General features: G+C 34.5%; 1 protein-coding gene across 9 annotated transcripts in view; it reads right to left on the bottom strand.

Moving 5' to 3' along the window:
• The window catches only part of PCLO (piccolo presynaptic cytomatrix protein), a 416,914-nt gene that overhangs the window by 372,909 nt on the left and 24,145 nt on the right, over positions 1–19,860 (bottom strand). For all 9 annotated transcript variants that reach the window (XM_032276463.1, XM_032276460.1, XM_032276462.1 and 6 more), the window contains exon 3: positions 12,144–13,550. In XM_032276463.1, coding sequence (XP_032132354.1) covers positions 12,144–13,550 — 1,407 coding nt within the window. The remainder of the gene's footprint in view (positions 1–12,143; positions 13,551–19,860) is intronic.

The following is a 19,860-nucleotide window of genomic DNA, read 5'->3' on the forward strand; positions in this document are numbered from 1 at the left end:
ACAAGCCGATTGCAACAGCACATCAAAAAGCTTATCCACCATGATCAAGTAGGCTTCATCCCGGGGATGCAAGGCTGGTTCCACATACGCAAGTCTATAAACGTAATTCACCACATAAACAGAACCAAAGACAAAAACCACATGATTATCTCAATTGATGCAGAGAAGGCCTTTGACAAAATTCAACAGCCCTTTATGCTAAAAACACTCAATAAGCTAGGTATCGATGGAACGTATCTCAAAATAATAAAAGCTATTTATGACAAACCAACAGCCAATATCATACTGAATGGGCAAAAACTGGAAGCATTCCCCTTGAAATGTGGCACCAGACAAGGATGCCCGCTCTCACCACTGCTATTCAATATAGTATTAGAAGTTCTAGCCAGAGCAATCAGGCAAGAAAAAGAAATAAAGGGCATTCAAATAGGAAAGGAGGAAGTCAAATTGTCTCTATTTGCAGACGACATGATTGTATATCTAGAAGACCCCATCGTCTCAGCCCCAAACCTCCTGAAACTGATAAGCAAGTTCAGCAAAGTCTCAGGATACAAAATCAATGTGCAAAAATCACATGCATTCCTATACACCAATAACAGACTTAAAGAGAGCCAAATGAAGAACAAACTTCCATTCACAATTGCCACAAAGAGAATAAAATACCTAGGAATACAACTAACAAGGAACGTAAAGGACCTCCTCAAGGAGAACTACAAGCCACTGCTCAACGAAATAAGAGAGGACACAAACAGATGGAGAAACATTCCATGTTCATGGTTAGGAAGAATCAATATCGTGAAAATGGCCATACTGCCCAAAGTAATTTATAGATTCAATGCTATCCCCATCAAGCTACCAATGACCTTCTTCGCAGAACTGGAAAAAACCACCTTAAACTCATATGGAACCAAAAGAGAGCCTGCATAGCCAAGTCAATTCTAAGCAAAAAGAACAAAGTGGGGGGCATCACACTACCAAACTTCAAACTATACTACAAGGCCACAGTAATCAAAACAGCATGGTACTGTTACCAAAACAGAGATATAGACCAATGGAACAGAACAGAGGTCTCGGAGGCAACACAACATATCTACAACCATCTGATCTTTGACAAACCAGACAAAAACAAGCAATGGGGAAAGGATTCCCTGTTCAATAAATGTTGTTGGGAAAGCTGGCTAGCCATGTGCAGAAAGCAGAAACTGGACCCCTTCCTGACACCTTACACTAAAATTAACTCCAGATGGATTAAAGACTTAAACATAAGACCTAACACCATAAAAACCCTAGAAGAAAATCTAGGCAAAACCATTCAGGACGTAGGTGTAGGCAAGGACTTCATGACCAAAACACCAAAAGCATTGACAACAAAAGCCAAAATAGACAAATGGGACCTAATCAAACTCCAGAGCTTCTGCACAGCAAAAGAAACAATCATTAGAGTGAATCGGCAACCAACAGATTGGGAAAAAATTTTTGCAGATTACCCATCTGACAAAGGGCTGATATCTAAAATTTACAAAGAAGTAAAACAGATTTACAAGAAAAAAACTAACAAGCCCATTCAAAAGTGGGCAAAGGATATGAACAGACACTTTACAAAAGAAGACATACGTGAGGCCAACAAACATATGAAAAAATGCTCATCATCACTGGTCATCAGAGAAATGCAAATCAAAACAACATTGAGATACCATCTCACGCCAGTTAGAATGGCGATCATTAAAAAATCTGGAGACAACAGATGCTGGAGAGGATGTGGAGAAATAGGAACACTTTTACACTGTTGGTGGGAGTGTAAATTAGTTCAACCATTGTGGAAGACAGTGTGGCAATTCCTCAAGGACCTAGAAATAGAAATTCCATTTGACCCAGCAATCCCATTACTGGGTATATATCCAAAGGATTACAAATCATTCTACTATAAGGACACGTGCACACGAATGTTCATTGCAGCACTGTTTACAATAGCAAAGACCTGGAACCAACCCAAATGCCCATCGACGATAGATTGGATAGGGAAAATGTGGCACATATACACCATGGAATATTATGCAGCCATCAGAAAGGATGAGTTTGGGTCCTTTGTAGGGACATGGATGAACCTGGAAACCATCATTCTCAGCAAACTGACAGAAGAGCAGAAGATCAAACACCGCATGTTCTCACTCATAGGCGGGTGTTGAACAATGAGAACACATGGACACAGGGAGGGGAGCACTACACACTGGGGTCAGTTGGGGGGAAATAGGGGAGGGACGGTGGGGGGTGGGAAGCTGGGGAGAGATAGCAAGGGGAGAAATGCCAGATGTAGGTGATGGGGAGGAGGCAGCAAATCACACTGCCACGTCTGTTCCTATGCAACAATTTTGCATGTTCTTCACATGTACCCCAAAACCTAAAATGCAATAAAATAAATAAATGGGAAAAAAAATGAATTCATAAACAATGTCAGTAAATTTGCAGGACGCAAAAATCAAAATACAAAAATCAGTGGCATTTCTATATGCCAACAGCAAACAACTTCACAAAATAAGAAAGTAACTCATTTTACAATTGCTACAAATTAAATACTTAGACATAAACTGAACCAAGGAAGTCAAAGTTCTTTAAATGAAAACTATAAAACATTGATGCAAGAAATTGGAAAGGACACAAAAAAGGAAAGATAATCTATGTTTATGGATTAGAAGAATTAACATCATTAAAATGTCTATACTACCCAAAGCAATCTACAGATTCAATGCAATCTCTATCAAAATACTAATAACATTTTTCACATAAATAGAAAAAAAAATCTTAAAATTTATATGAAACCACAAAAGACCAAGTATAAACAAAGCATCCTGAGCAAAAAGAACAAAACTGGAAGAATCACATTACCTGACTTCAAATTATACTACAGTGCTATAGTAACCAAAACAGCATGGCAGTGGCATAAAAACAGACACATGGACCAATGGAACAGAATAAAAAACTCAGAAATCAGTTCATACATCTAGAGTGAACTCATTTTAAACAAAGATGCCAAGAAACATACATTGGGGAAAGTGTAGTCTCTTCAAGAAATGGTCCTGGGAAAACTGGATATCCAAATGCAGAAGAATGAAACTAGACCCCTGTTTCTCACCTTATACAAAAAAAAAAGATCTGAAACTAAAAATCTACTAAAAGAAAACATTAGGAAAACTCTCCAGGACATTGATCTGGGCAAAGATTTCTTGAGCAATACCTCAAAAGCACAGGCAACAAAAGCAAAAATGGAAAACTGGGATCATATAAAGTTAAAAGCCTTCACAGCAAGGGAAACTGTAAACCTTCTTCACAGCAAAGGAAACAGAGTAAAGAGACAACCCATATAATGGGAGAAAATGTTTGCAAACTATTCATCTGACAAGGGATTTATTTTCAGGATATACAAGGAACTCAAACAACTCCATAAAAAAAAATCTGAAAATCTGTTTAAGAAATAGGCAAAAGGGCTGGGTGCAGTGGCTCACCCCTGTATTCCTAGCACTTTGGGAGGCCAAGGTGGGTGAATCACCTGAGGTCAGGAGTTCAAGATCAGTTTGGCTAACATGGTGTCTTTACTAAAAATAGAAGAGCAAAACTAAATCTCAAAAAAAAGAAACGAAACAGGCAAAAGATCTGAATAGGCATTTCTAAAAAAAAAAAAACAAACAAACAAACAAACAAAAAAAACCCATACAGATGTCCAACAGGCATATGAAAAACTGCTAAACACCATTAATCATCAGAAAAACACAAGTCCAAACTACAGTACATTCTCTCACTCCACTTAGAATGGCTTTTATCTAAAAGAAGGCAATAACAAATGTTGTTGAGGATCTGGAGAAAGGAGGATCCTCAAACATTGCTGATTGGAATGTTAAATTAGTACAGCCACTATGGAGAATAGTATGGAAGTTCCTTAAAAAGCTAAATATGGAACTACTATATAATCCAGCAATACCACTGCTAGGTATACAACCAAAAGAAAGGGAAAAAGTATATAAAAGAAAGATCTGCACTCCCATGTTTACAGCAGCATTATTCACAATAGCCAAGATTTGGAATCAACCTAAGTTGATCAACAGATGAATGGATAAAGAAAATATGGTACATATATATCATAGAATATTATCCAGCTATAAAAAAGAATGAAATCTTGTCATTTGCAAAAACATGGATAGAACTGGAAGACATTAAGCAAAATAAGCCAGTCATAGAAAGACAAATTTCACATATTCTCACTCATATGTGGGAACTAAAAATTAAAACAATCAAACTCATGGTGATAGAGGGTAGAATGATGGTTGCCACAGGGTGGGAAAGGTAGTGGGTGCAGAGGGAGAGTGGGGATAGTTAATGAGCACAAAAATACAGGTAAAATGAATAAGATCTCGTATTTGATAGCACAACAGGGTGACTACAGTCAACTATAATTTATTGTATATTCAAAAATAACTAAAAGAGGGACATTGGAATATTCTTAACACAAATAAATGAGAAATGCTTGAGCTGACTGATAACCCAACTGTCCTAATGGGATTATTAGACATTGTATGCCTATATCAAAATACCACATATACCCCATAAATACATACACATACTATGTACCCATAAAATTAAAAATTTAAAAATAAGTAATCACAAAGAAAAATTAAAATACTTGCAAAAAAACTCATATATGAATGAATTTCATAAAAGAAATTTAAAAATAAGTGATAGATAAGGGAAGATTGTTTCCAGATAGATAAATAATTAAATTATCTAAAACGTAATATACAGACACTCCCTCCTCGAAAATCACCAACAGCTATAAAGGGAAATTTTTTTCCTTTTTTTTTTTTTTTATTATACTTTAAGTTCTGGGGTACATGCGCAGGTCGTGCAGGATTGTTACATAGGTATACATGTTAACAGGAGAAATATAACTTGCTAATGGAGTCATGATGTTGATAAAAAGTTTTACCCTCAAAATAGGCAGGGAAAGTTAAATTTATGCAACAATGCAATACAGTTTTTGGCTCATGAAATTGATAAATATTATATACTAGTCAATGTACGAAAAAAGAGATACATTGTTGGCAGGACTATAATTACTATAAATATTTAACAAAGTAATATGGAAGTTTCCATAAAATTTTAAAACCCATTTGCCTTAACCTTATACATCATTTCAAATGTATAGACATTTTACTACAGCTTTGTTTATAAAGTAACAAGAGCTAGAATCCCTCCCAATTTCTTGGTTTTCAAGAGGAAAATGTCTATCAGTACTGTGAGATATTGTACATCTATCTACCTTATAAATATGATGATACCTTATAAATATGAGGTAAGTCAGTGAGTGTTCACTTGAGAATGACTAATGTATAATATTTAGTGAAAAAAATCAATGAAAATATGTATAAGTTCACATATTTGTTTCAAAAGAAATGATTTTCAAAAACGTAACTAACCCATAACATTTTTAACAATGTCAAATCCTTCCACATGTCACTCTGTGTACATAACCATTATAAAAACAAGCAGAAAGCATTACAATATATGTTTAAATAGATAAGATATCACTTTCAAGGGTGTAGAGGGAAGAGGAAACCATTTTCCTTCAGATATTTCACTACTCTGGATTGTAAAAAGGAAGAATACTACTTTTGAAATTAAAATTATCAAAATAGAAGAATACTACTTTTAGAGTAAATTAAAATTATTGAAATAGAATTTTTAAAGTAAAATGAATGATCATCATAAAAAAAGAAAGAAAATACTAGACATGGTAATATTTTCAATTTCTAATATTCTGCATTACTGAGTCTTCTGGTAGCAATTAATTGAATAGCTGAACGTTTCACCAGAAGCCACAAAGTTAGTATAACAGATCCAGAAGTTCTTAAAAGAACAGAAGAATCATTTGGAACCAGAGGAGTCAATAGAAAATATAGGATGTTCTGACCTAAAGTTTGGTATAGCTACAGTACGCTAATAGATAATGTGGATATTGCTTACTGATGATTAGCAGGACCTAATAACTTCGATCCTCAGGCCATACCAGGCATCAGTAGTGTATCTCTTGACAATGAGAGTCTTATCTACTCTGTAGACCATACAAAAATAACCACACAAATATACTATAACACATACATATGCAACGTCAAAGTTAAAAGATAAAATGGCAATAGTAACAACAATATTTAAGGAACAAAAGCCTTACATAATATTAATTGGACTTGATGAATTCAGAAGGAGCCAAAGGAAGCCTTACATCTTTTATACATTTTAGAAATATCAATTACTATCCAAAAAGACCATGATCAAACCATTGAGACAAGGATAAAGCCCAAGACTGAGGAAGTAAAAAGAAATGGCTTGTGGAAAAGATAAGGTGGGAGCCTGTAACCAGAAAAAAATGAGTAAGTCATAATATAAGAATAATATAAACCCAATATTCTAAAATATCATTTCTATATATAATCAACACATAATTACTTTAGAGATATTTAACTCTTTTATACTAAGTTTTTGAAATCCAGTTTGTATTTTACACTTCAAGCATGTTGTAATTTGAGTTAGCCATAGCATTCATCAGCACACATGACCTGTGACTATTGCTTCAGACCATCTCCAGAAAAACAGTAGCACACATGCAAGTTTCATTAGAATATTAATTTATACAACCACTGTGGAAAACAAAGTTAGAATGTGCATAATCTCTGGCCCAATAATTTCATTTCTGGGGATGTAACAAAAGAAGACTTTACAAAAAAGATAGAAGCAAAGACTTGACCACACCACCAATGAAACACTGAGACATTTATCATTTTCATGGAGTAAAGACTTTGCATGCACTGGAAAAAATACTTGCATAGTGATGCCAGCCTCCAGCCTCTCTGAACCTCTAAATCTGCACCATTTTTCTAAGTTCAACCATGTAACACAGTCATCGCTATTCCAAAGTCCCCAAATGTTACCTGGATCTTATGCACATATTTACAAATATGTTGGTATTAAAATCCTAGCAATTATCAACCAATGAAACTTTAAGAGGTCACTGAACAAGTGGCATTGTTACCTAGTGCCTTAGGTTTCCTAAACAGTATCGTAAAGAGACCACTGGCTTAGCCTCTGAACCACACCTTTGAGGCTTGATAGCTACACATCTCAGATACTGATTCTCCTAATCTCTAAAATATACATAAAACCTATCCCACAGGCTTGTTGTGAGAAAAGTGCTTAGCACAATGGCCTCACACAGGCTGAGTCAAAATAGCTGCCCTCTTAGAATTTTTTTAAAGCAGTATGTTTGATATCAATTTACCTTTTCAAGCATCGCACAGTTTTTTTTCTGGATCATAATTAGAATCATCTATTTACATCTAATATCTAAAATAAAAATGTCTGGTAATCAAAAATGAAAGGCAAAGGAACAATATTACAGCACCTGTAGACTTGCAAATTAAATATTACTTTAGATAATATTCAAGTTTGGAGAGGCTATAGTGAGAAAGAAATCACATATACTAGTGGTGACAATGTTGACTGCTATCACATCTCCAAAGAGAATCCGTTATTCCAAGGTCCTTATTCACTGACTTGGTAACTCTAATACAAGTTTTCCTTGGGAAATAGTTAAAAATACTAATATTTTTGTCTAAAAAGTTCATTTTAAAAATGACAACCTAAATCCTGAATATGAGAAAAATGTGTATAACAAAACACACATCCATAAAATTAGGTAATAACTATTTAAAATGATACTTAAGGTATATAATTATATGGAGAAATGTTATATGGTTGCTGAGATACAGAACGACAATACAGAGTAGAACATTAACTATGTAAAAATGCATAGAAAAATGGGAATTAAAAAGGAAATTGCTTTTGGTTTAAATTAATTTAAACAAAAATACAGCTTCATTTTGAAATCATCATTTAATATTTTAACTAAATATTGCTCAACAAAAAGTAACATCAAAATTTGTCTTAAAAATTAATGACCTAAATTAATTTCCTAAAAAAATTTTTCTGCTGGCCAGCTTATAAACTTTCTTGTATTGATTTTAAAAGTGCTATTAGGTATCTTTCTTTGCCATGGATGCCAGAAATTTTTAATTAATGTAGATCTGCATTATGTTGTTGTTGTTGTTGCTATTATTATTATTTGAGACAGTCTCTCTCTGTTGTCCAGGCTGGAGTGCAGTGGGGTGATCTTAGTTCACTGCAACCACTGTCTCTCAGATTTAAGCAACTCTCCTTCCTCAGCTTCCTGAGTAGCTGGGACTTCAGACATGAACCACCATGCTGGCTTTTTCATATTTCTGGGAGAAACAGGGTTTCATCATGTTGGCCAGGCTGGTCTCAAACTCCTGACCTCAAGTGATCCACCCCTTCGGCCTTCCAAAGTGCTGGCATTACAGTCGTCAGCCACCGTGCTGATCAGTCTCTATTATGTAATTCTTTTGAAACTAATTATTGGTAGAATTCCTTTTTCCTTATTGATCTCTCCTTATTGATATAAGCCTTTAATTTCGTGTGTGTGTGTGTGTGTGTGTGTGTACATAAATGCTTTTGAGTACTAAATATATGCTTTTGAATGTATTAAGTAATGGTCATTAAAGTAAAGGGAAGATATGTGTTTGCAAACTAAGAAAGGCAGGGCAACCCCACTAGGCCGTTTTTGAGTATTTAATGGAAAATGTGGAAGCCGCCCAGGTAGAGTAAAGATTTCAAAAAAATCTCAGTTACATCACTGGGTCTTAGCTTAAAAGACTCATTTGTTGCATAGTGACAAATATCTCCTAGCAATCCCTACATTATTTAGGCCATGAGTAATCATCTTGCTAAGGAAGCAAAATTATGACTCCAGGACTTCCTCAAACATGAGGAAACATGTTTACTTTTAAATCTTATTTTCACAGTAAAAAGTTAGCTTAGAAAAGGGTGGGAACAACAATAAAATAAATATCCATTGTGAGTAATTTTGACTCATTTTGAATTTATCAGAATGACAAAATTCAGTAGGTAAACTGTTTGCCAACTAAGCTGTTTTTTCAGCATGTTCTCAAATTCTGTAAGACTAGCTTTTTAAGAAAGCTCTCCTGCCATTTTAAAAAGTCCCTCCAAGACAAGGTATTTCCTAACTTGGCAGAGATTAAAACCTAAAGAATGGTCTCTTGCTGTAAGAGGATAAGGGAATATAGTACCATTTATACAAACAGGGCATCAATCAGTTAAACAGTAAAGCTTAGGCTGAGATCCGGCTGCACCCCAGGGCCTGCAGGCAGCCGTTGGCACTCCTTGGGTGCACTCGTGGGTGTTGTGTAGGAAACAGGAAACCACCTTAGCGACAGGTGTGTTTGATTAATGAGGGGGAAAGAGGGAAACCATCTACAGCTCCGTAACCAATGACAAAACATGATGAGCTCTTCTTACAACCAGAGAAACAGAACAAAGGGAGAGAGGTCAGGGTGGCCCCAGCAGGAAAAATGTTGTGTCTCCCAGAGACCAGTACAGGAGAAGCAGAGGCTTGTATTAGACAGTTGGACATACTTTATTAGAAAATAAATGAAATTATTGAATTCTTTCTTGAGGGAATACCACTTATTTACACTTCAGGCATAAAGTCTGAGTATTTTCAGAATGTTCTCTCTGATACTGGCATGGAAGTATAGTACTAACCAGCCAGGCAGAAAATATTAGATCACAAGAAACATATTAGAAGCAAAATAAAGAAAACATAGACACAAAACAAAAATCTAGGAGATGCTTTCCTAACTCCTGAGAGAAATGAAGAAAGATTTATTAGCAGGAACACTGCAGTTGCACCATGAATTACACCTGTTAATAGTATTTTCAGTTTGCTGGATACATATACATCTATACATAAAGGTATATGTATATATGTTTATTTATATATATATGTGTGTGTACAAATGTATATACACACATGTACACAGAAATATGCAAACACATTGTGCCACTCTTTTCAACCAACTTCTTTTGCCATTCCTCCAAAGTCCTAGGTAGTAATGACAGAGACTACCTGAACATGTAATAACTCAGCTAACCTTCATTCATTCCCTTGATGCCCGGTGATCTTTACCTAGAAACCAGAGGTCACCAAGACCTTATACTAACTGAAAACTTCATGTACATTAGCATAGTCAAGGTGAGCCAGGAATACTAGTTGCTTTTGTTAGATTTTCTTCCCTTCTGAAACATAATCCTCCAAATTCAAAGAAATTGCCACAGATCAAAAAAATCTGAACAATGACTGACTGTCTAATATGTTCACTCACCATATTTGAAGTATGACCTCATCTAACCTATCAAAATACTTGAGACAATTTAGATTTCAAACTATTCAAAGTAGTGAAATTCCACACAGGTCCTTGGTAATTCTCTGCTTCATTCAAGAAATCTTCTTTCCAAATTACCACTTTCAAAATATAATTTGCCAACACACAGAAAATCAAAGATCTCCCTGGAAGGTTTATTGTCTTTCTACCCAAGGAACTGTCATTACAGACTTCCAAATATTGACAAAATTCTAATAATTACTATTATCTAAATGTATATATATGTATGCATATCCATACACATATATGTAAAATTTAAATTATAGTGCTCAACCTGCACTTTTTACTATGTAAAAATATACTTTAAAGGCAAAAAGTATAGTTTTAAGAAATGAAGTTTGCTTTTTAACTGCATTGTGTTGATACTATAAGAATCCTCATTAAAGGGTACAATTTTTTTAATGTATAAAATAAATACAATTGTATTGGGGAAAATATTTCCTTCATAAATTCACAACCAAAAACTGCTCTTCTAAAAGTATTTTTTTTAATTTAAAGTTTGTTTTGTTTTGCTTTTACATTGAATCCAAAACACTGTAAGTAATAATGGTAGTTGTTACCGCTCATGAAGTGCTAAGAGAAACTAAAATTTATGTCCCTTTAAAATGAATCTTAGTTAAAATTATTCATCATAACTAAAGAGAAAAAAAAATCTACTTAAACTTGTAGCAACAACATTATCACATAGTGTTAATTAGATCAAAGCAGACAAATGTCTTTTTAAAGTAAAACAAATTTTTCTACATATTTTTAAAAAAAAATTTAACTCAAGAATATCACCAGAAACAAACAAACTCTAAAGCTTATTTTATATAGATGCTAAAATCTGTTCAATTTTTCCATCATAATGAATAACAAAATCAAGGACAGTGGAGTGAAATTATTCCTAAGTATTTTTGATTTATATAAAAGCTTGGAACAATTGTTTAGATTAATTCGCAGACTGTTTATTAAAACATTGTTGTTACTTATCTAAGATAACAGTAATCATTTAACTCCCAATCTCTCAAGATCCAAATATTGTAATAGCCCTGACATGTTATTAATGTTAATAGATTCATTCTTTTATAACTGTATTAGAAATTCACCATCTGCTTTTTAGTCATTTACACTGCAGAAAAAGTATTCTTATCATCCCATAAAAAATACTTCACATTAGTTATAAAAATCCATATATCTTTTTTTTCTTTCCACAGTTCCTAGTACAGTGTCATCTCATATGGATACCAGATAATATTCCAAACAGAATTAGAAAAAGCCTAGATATAATATATTTGAACCACTATTTTCTACTAGGCAAAATTATTAGCTTACACAAAGTTCTTAACAGTTTTTAACTGTTCTTAACATAATAGATTTTATGGTGTGTATGCATATTCAACCAAACAAACTTCTTTTGTTAATGTATTGCAGAGACTGGAAGGATTAGAGATAGGAATAATACATTAAAACCTTTATTTGGAGTTGACGTGTGAAAACCAACTCAAAGCTATGGGTCTTTATTTCATGAATGATTGAATCATTGTTATATTAATTTAATAATTAAGATATTCATTTAACTTAGCTTACTTCATCTTCTTACTTATGGTACATTAACCCAGGAAAGCACAAATAACATGAACTCTTAGTAAGATGGTAAGCTGGTAGTAGGTAATTAAAACTTCTAAGATATTAACTTAGTTTCTTCACTAGAAATGTATTTTTTGCACAGATATTTGGCACCCAAACACTTCAAAATAAACGCATAGACTCACATCCATATATAATACATGTATTGCTTACCTCAGTCAAATGTGGTGTAGGGTTAAATCCACAGAGATTACACACTTGATTCTTGCATTCAGTGCAAGTATTGAAGTTAGGAGGATCCGTAGAACCTATGTTGAGTTCAGTTTTGCAGAGAGGACAGGTTGATTCTGGTTTGGGAGATACCTCCAGTTTTGTGGGAAGGACAGCCTTTTGAGGCTCAGCTGTTAAAGATTTGCTATCCTTAACAGCTGGCGGCTTTTTTTCTGTTTCTGTTTGTTTTACTGTTGGAGCTTGTTCAGCTTTGGGCTCTAATTTTTCAGCTGCTGGGGCTTTTGTTTCCTTTTTCACAGGTATATTCTTTGCAGGTGCTGGTGGTGCCTGACCTGTGGATTTGGGTGGCCCTTGAGAAGTAGGTGGCTGTGAAGGGACAGGGGCTTGTTTCGTTGGGGCCCCTGGTCCACTTTGCGAATGAGGTCCAGGTTGGCCTGCAGTGGAAATTAAATTTGATGCCTGGCTGAAGATTGATGCTCCAAACCCAAAGAGTTTCCCAGTCACCGTCTCTTGAGGAGTTGTAGGCTGTGATTTGGGGGCATCAGTAATACTTCCCAGATTCAGACTGAAACGTCTTGGCTGCTCCTGAGGCTTTGGGGGCTGTTGAGGTGTGGGGACAGTTTGGCCAGCGGTAGGTCGTGGGCCAGGGGGTGTTGGTGACCCTTTTGGCATTGGCTTGGCATCTGGTTTAGGAGTTATTTTGGTTTGTGCTTTCTTGGGTTCTTCCTTCTTTTGAACTGGGTCAACTTGTTTTTGACCTTTGCTGTCTGAACTAGGCCCAGGATGTGAAATAATTTTTGAATCTGATGCAGGTCGAGGTATGGCTTTAGAGTCAACTGGGGTGACTTTTTCCCCTGTTGGTGGAAAACTTTGTGATGGTTTGGCAGAGTCTGTTTTTAGAGGAGGGGTTGTTTTCTCTTCAGCTTGTGACTGTACTTTGGAGCTTGGAATATCAGGTTTTGTTGTTGCTGATGATGAAGATACAAGGTCTGTGGGTGGCTTTACCGTCTTGGGCTGCTTTGGTTTATCATCAGCAACAGGGGCCTTGTCCTGCTCAGATGGGACAGAGGGTTCTTTGGGAGGGGCTGGCTTAGACGAAGAATCTGCCTCAGGAGGCTGCTTGGCCTTGACTGAAGGAGCGCCGTGAAGGGTTGGTTGTTTCACTAGTGGTGGTGGTTTTTTAGGCTCAGGTGCCTTCGAGACATCCTGTTTTGGGGCAGCATCCTTCTTTGGGGAAGTCTGCTGTGACTGTGGGGATGATTTGCTCACTGCTGATGTCGGGGTAACAGGTGCAGTCTTCGGTTTGGGATGGGGTGATGATGGAACTGGAGCCAGATCCCCGCCTAGAGCTCTTTTCATCTGACAGTTCAAACAGAGCCACTCTTTGACCTAGAAATAATATAAAACAATGGTCACCAAGACAATAATACTGTAAAAACACAAAAATGTTTTCAAAACATGTATGCTGCCATTTGGAACTGTCTCTCATCATTCAAAGTAGAAAATACAGAGAAAATTATTTTAATCAATTGATATTAAAATATATTTTAATGATATTAAAATATAATAAATGAACTTCAGGGACTAAAGTACCCTATATTTTAAATAAAATATAAAGCTATATTTTCAAAATCAAAATATAGCTTTCAGTTTCTGCTAATGGTAATTGTTATTCTTTGCCTTTGATTTACTTAAATTTTGATTATTCCAAGAAATAGAAAACCATGTATAATTTAAGAAAAAGCAAGTTTTATGTTTTTTCTAACAAGCTTTCATAAAACTTGTTTTTCTTAGATTATACGTGGTTTTCTATCGATGGGAATAAAACATGTTAGATACCATAAACCAGTCATGAGAGTTATTTTCTCTATTGGTGGCTCATAATCAATGTTTAGATGATATACAGCTCAGAGTAGGATTGCTAAATTATGAATACATTGCTAATTTTTAAAATACAAATTGTTAACCAAGCTGAGTTAGAAAGAGGACATTCTCTATTAAGAAAGTAAATAAAAAATAATAGCACTCCTTAAAATGATCACAAATAGCATGATTTAACAGAGGAAACATGGTTTCCTTAGAAATTTTATGAAGATACTTGAAAAAGCAATATGAGTAAGTGATGTACATATTTGATTGGTGATATATATTTGTAAAGTGTATGCATGTGAATGAGAGGTGTATATATATGAGATATATATATGCACATATAATTGCAAATGTTTTTTGTATTGCATCAATTGTGAGATGACGTGTTTGATACCACACTTTAGAAGATAAGTGAAAAATATTTATGTTTAACATTTATCGTTTTTATTATTTCAAAACAACGTTTCCTTGTAATAATTTTAAATAATACCAAAATAATTCAGAATGTATAATTCTACCATGATCCAACCTTCTCCACCCAATGTAACCAATGTTAACAATTTGGCACTGAAATTCTTGTACAGAATGCTGCACAATTTAAAAAATATATAAATACATGGAGCATAGGCACCAGATAAATTTCCCACAGTACAAAACTGCAAAGTGTTCAGCTGGCAAACAGTACATTTTCTATTCTCAGATAATTTCTTTTGAAAAAAAAATTGAACTATTCACTCATAAACATTTTAAAGCATTTTAAAGCTATGAAATTATTTAAACTCATGTACCGGTATCACAAGACTTATTTTGCATTCTCATGGAAAGTAAACTTATGTTTGGAGAAGGTTAAGAGATTTTCAATTTAAACTGAAATGTTATACTTCTGATTTAAAAACTGAATCAAAAAGTAAAATTATCATATGGCTTAATATGGGTGGTAGGTACTTGGATATTCATTATATTTGTTTTCAATGTGGGTGTTGTACACCTGTGTACTCACTACATTGTCTTAACCTTTCTATATGTTTAAAGCATTTCATAAAATAAATAACTCTTTATACATATAAATATTTGAAGTCCTAAAACAATCAAACAATTGCTACTTCTGCAAGTACCATGATAAAAGGCAGGCAAAAATGTAAGAAAATCTTCACTCAATTTTCCTTAATGGAAGGCAATATGCCTATAAATATGCATCTACCCACTCACCCATATCCCCTATTATCAATGTCAACTCTGCTGTTCTACTATGTGTTTTTTCTAATTAATTTTCTTCCATAGCCTCACAAGATCACCTCATAATCATGCAGACAGACAAGATAAAAGAAAAATATAATTAAAGGCATAATACTTAAATCTATAGTCACTGACTTATTTCTATAAAATATCTATTAATGCAAGATCTATATCCATATTAACTAGTTTAAATTAAAAATTTCTAGGATTAGTAATTTTCATCACCATTAATTGCTTTTGTTCTTTTTAACAAGTGTCATTAACTAGTTTCAAAATAAACAATACTTATTCTTTTATTCAAATATTTATTGAGCTACTTCTACAAGGCAAATACCACTGAATAAAAGAAGCAAAAATCAGGCTGGGTGCTGTGGCCCACACCTGTAATCCCAGCACTTTGGAAGGCCGAGGTGGGCGGATATCCTGAGGTCAGGAGTTCAAGACCAGTCTGGCCAACATGGTGAAACTCTGTCTTTACTAAAAGTATAAAAATTAGCCAGGCAAGGTGCCGCATGCCTGTAGTTCCAGCCATTTGGGAGGCTGAAGTAGGAGAATCGCTTAAACCCAGGAGGCGGAGGTTGCATTAGCTGAGATCGCACCACTGCACTCTAGCTTGGGCGACAGAGCAACACTGTCACAAAAAAAAAAAAAAAAAAAGAAGCAAAAAATCTCTGTCCTGATGGAGGCTATATTAAAGTGGAAGAGTCATATAACATCCAAACAAGTGAATGCATAAGACAATTTCAAGGTTATGGTAGATAAAAGTGGGAGTTGAACAATGAGAACACATGGACATGGGAAGGGGAATATCACACACTGGGGCGGGCCTGTTGGGGGATAGGAGGCTAGGGGAGGGATAGCATGAGGAGAAATACCTAATGTAGACGAAGGGTTGATGGGCACAGCAAACCACCATGGCACGTGTATACCTATGTAACAAACCTGCACGTTCTGCACATATGTCCCAGAACTTAAAGTATAATACAAGAAAAGAGATTAAGTAAAAGAAAATTATGACATAAAACCCCAATTCAAATTGTTTTAAAAAGAGAAAGCAATTATCTTTAGACAACAGCAGACAATATAGATGGCAGAAGTAGAGCCTCATCATATTTTCTAACAGAATTTTCTGATAAACTTGATTAAATAAAAATTTTAAATATCACTAACCATACAGAAGAAATAAATTTAAAACTTCACAAAAAATAAAGTACAATAAATGATGATAAGATGTACTTGAAAAAACTGTATAAACATTCTACATATATGAAAAAGTCTGATGATATTGCAGTGATTCTGTTCTTTCCTGCTAGTTTCTCTTTTTGTTCTCTGAAAAAATGTCTTTAGATGTATTTGGTTTCATTAGTAAAATTCTAAGTTTCTTTGCAATCTGAACATTGGAGCTTCATACATAGCCAGTAGGCTCTAACATTATTTTTGGACAACTGTAAAATTAGAACACTACCAGACATATCTAACGTATGATGTATATCTACACTGGGACACATTTTATCCTATCTTTATTCCAAAATCAAATGATTCACTGTGGTTTCTAAATGTATATGGATATACCTCTATCTAAGCAGAGAGTTAGGAGGGTGAGTAAAAGGGAGGTAGAAAATAGGAGTCACTTTCCCTTCAACAGGGAGAGAATTCTGCTTTTCTCCTAATATACCCTTTGTTTGAACAGACTCCATACCCTCATCTTTTGTGCTTTTAATGACCACATTTATTTTAACTTTGATAAACAACACAGAAAAGATATTTGAACCATCAATGTCCCCTCTCAGTGCTAGAATACAGGTTGAAATCATTATCTATAGCTAGCACAATATAAAAAACTTTTATCCTCTTAGGATTTTTAAGAATGTGCTTCCTTTTTATTTAATTCTACTGGCTAAATCTGTTGAAGGTAGAAGTGATTTGTATTTCAGCACTTAACAGTCTTGTACTGAAAAACAGCAGCATTTGCAAGCCCCTGATTCAACTGACAAAAAAGAAAAGACAGAAAGAAAAAATCTTTCCTATATATTGAGTAAATGGAAAAGTCCATAACCAGCCCTAGCGTTAACATCATGAACCGCCTTTGCTGTCAATCAGGTCTTTCACAGTGCAGTCAGGGTGAACAACGAATAGTAATACTCCACTGCTTTCTCAGTTATACAAGTTCAAAATCCTGTAATATTTTTACCACATTCCCTTTATTGTGAAGTGGACTGCTCATGAAAGGTAATTCCCCATTCATTTTCTCACATTTCCAAAGCCACTGTCTCTCATTTGTCCATTATTAATTCTCAAACACTTCACATTTTCACCGAAAGCAACCTGCTTAATACAACCACTCCCTTTCAAACCTCAATGCCTCAATGCCTTTATCTATGAAATTAAGTAAGATTTTGTACAATGTTCTTATGCTAGTACTTATGCCATTTTGCTAATTCCAAGCCTGCATCTCCCAAAAAACTCAAAACAACAAACTGTCAAGTCTTATTTATAGTAGTCTATGAATCTCCAGCGTATAAATGACCCTTTAAGCAACAGTTATGTTCATAAATATTTTTTGAACTGGTTTGAATTAAATAAATTTAAAATGTTTAACTGTGCTCTGTGTTTACTGTGAATCTCCCACTGTTTAGCCAATCTGTACAGCATTCCCAAGATGCATGCCATTCTCCTCAGAACCCTACTTTGTACCTTAGGTCATTGAAAATCTATTCTCATTTTGATTCAAAATGAAGAGTCTCTCATAATTACAGCATCTGCTAGCCATAAATATTTTTCCTGCCTGGAGATCTTGTTTTGGAAGTCTTGTTTCACTTCCAAAATTAAACCTTTATCTCCAATACTGAGTAGAGGCATACCTGCTGCCAGTTACACATAGTACCTATAATGTACTTGGTCCATTCGTTCTACATGATTGGGTTTTCATCTACTATAGCCATGAATTAAAATCTTAGAAGATTTTAGTCCTTATCACCTCCCCACGCCTGCCTGATTCATAGAAGATAGAAAAGTTAAACAATATCTGCAGCTGTGCCTGATTCATAGAACATGATTCTCACAAAGATTTCCTAAACAATTTCCCAAGTGCCCTGTCAAAAGCAGCAACATTATACTACAATCCACATTCATTCCATAAATGGTGGGAGAAAGGAAATAAACTATACCAGGAGAGACTACAACATTAACAATATATCCTGAAAGGACTCTTATTTCAATATGCAAACATTTAAAGGGAAGAATCCAACTTTCTTAGATAGATATGTCAAGCCTGAACTTTTCCTAAATTCCAGATTTTATATGACAAATAAGGAAAAATAGCCATCTTCGTTTCCCTACCTATAGCCTTACATAACAGAAGATATATAAATGAAATTCAAGGTCTGAAGACAAAACTGTTTTATGAGCTACTTAAACTCAATTATCTCTATGGAAAAGAACAAAAGAAAGGCATAAAAGTATTTATTCCTTTAGTCTTCTGATTTAATGAACAATATAAATGGGGGTAAGAAGATGATCAGAAAGGATTGCTGCTCATTCTGAGGCCACCGTGTATTCTAATATGGATCTGCATATAATTCCAACACACCTGTCTGCTTAATTCAATCCCTGCAGTTTTATTTTGTTAAACCTTTGTTATGCATAAGAGGTGTCAAATATAGTAATACAACTTCATTGGCTAAAGCCTTTCATAGATAATCATAAGAGTCCTATTTAGATTTTCAAGAAGTACTACTTGAAGGTTTAAATTGTGAACTTCACATGAAGAGTATCAATTAATGGCGCCACTTTAAAAAAAGTATCAAATCTATTGATTACCAAAAAATTATATTCTGATTTTTAAGAGTGTATCTTCAATAATGACTCAAAATAATCAACTTGATATATCTAAGCAAAGAAGTGAATTGGTAAATTTGGGGGTTTCAGAATTAAAGCATATTCCTGCTCAGAATTATTATTAATTTATTAAGATTCAAAACAGAATGGAAGCCACACCCCAAACACAAAATTCCAGAAAGCATAATGACTAACATCCTCTCTTCTGTGTAACTCTAACTGGAAAATTTAAACACATCTACATAATATTCATAATATGATCTCTGCTCAATTATATAGCAGTAGTACTTGGAATAGTGAAACATCAAAAGAACAAACACGATGTTAGGAATTTATATTTCCTCCTTTTTGTACTGTTCACATCAGCTGTTAAATAAATTTTCTTCAATTGTGTTCTTTTCCTGCCTTTGTAGAATAAAACCTGTTTGGCTTTTACTTTTAAACTCATGACAACTAAACTTTTTTGCAAACCCTAACATCTAAATGAACTCTTTACTCCATCAAAGCAGTATCCCCATTCTCTCTTACCTAAGTCCTGATTCCCAGTCAACTGTGGGCTCCTCTCAGGTTTACCTAAATGCTATCCATATTTTACAAACCACATTGAATTTCCTCCCTTATGTATTATTCTATCATCAATTAACGCCTGCTGTTTCTCAACTATTACAGTACCATTATATCCTGAACCACAGCATTTAAATTCAAATATGTAGTGGCTTACAGTATTTTCCAATTGTTTCCTCTTGCCTTCTTATAT

This window comes from Sapajus apella, unplaced genomic scaffold, assembly GCF_009761245.1.
Source record: "Sapajus apella isolate SASKATOON/1434 unplaced genomic scaffold, GSC_monkey_1.0 scaffold7, whole genome shotgun sequence".
In the NCBI taxonomy this organism is placed as follows: domain Eukaryota; kingdom Metazoa; phylum Chordata; class Mammalia; order Primates; family Cebidae; genus Sapajus; species Sapajus apella.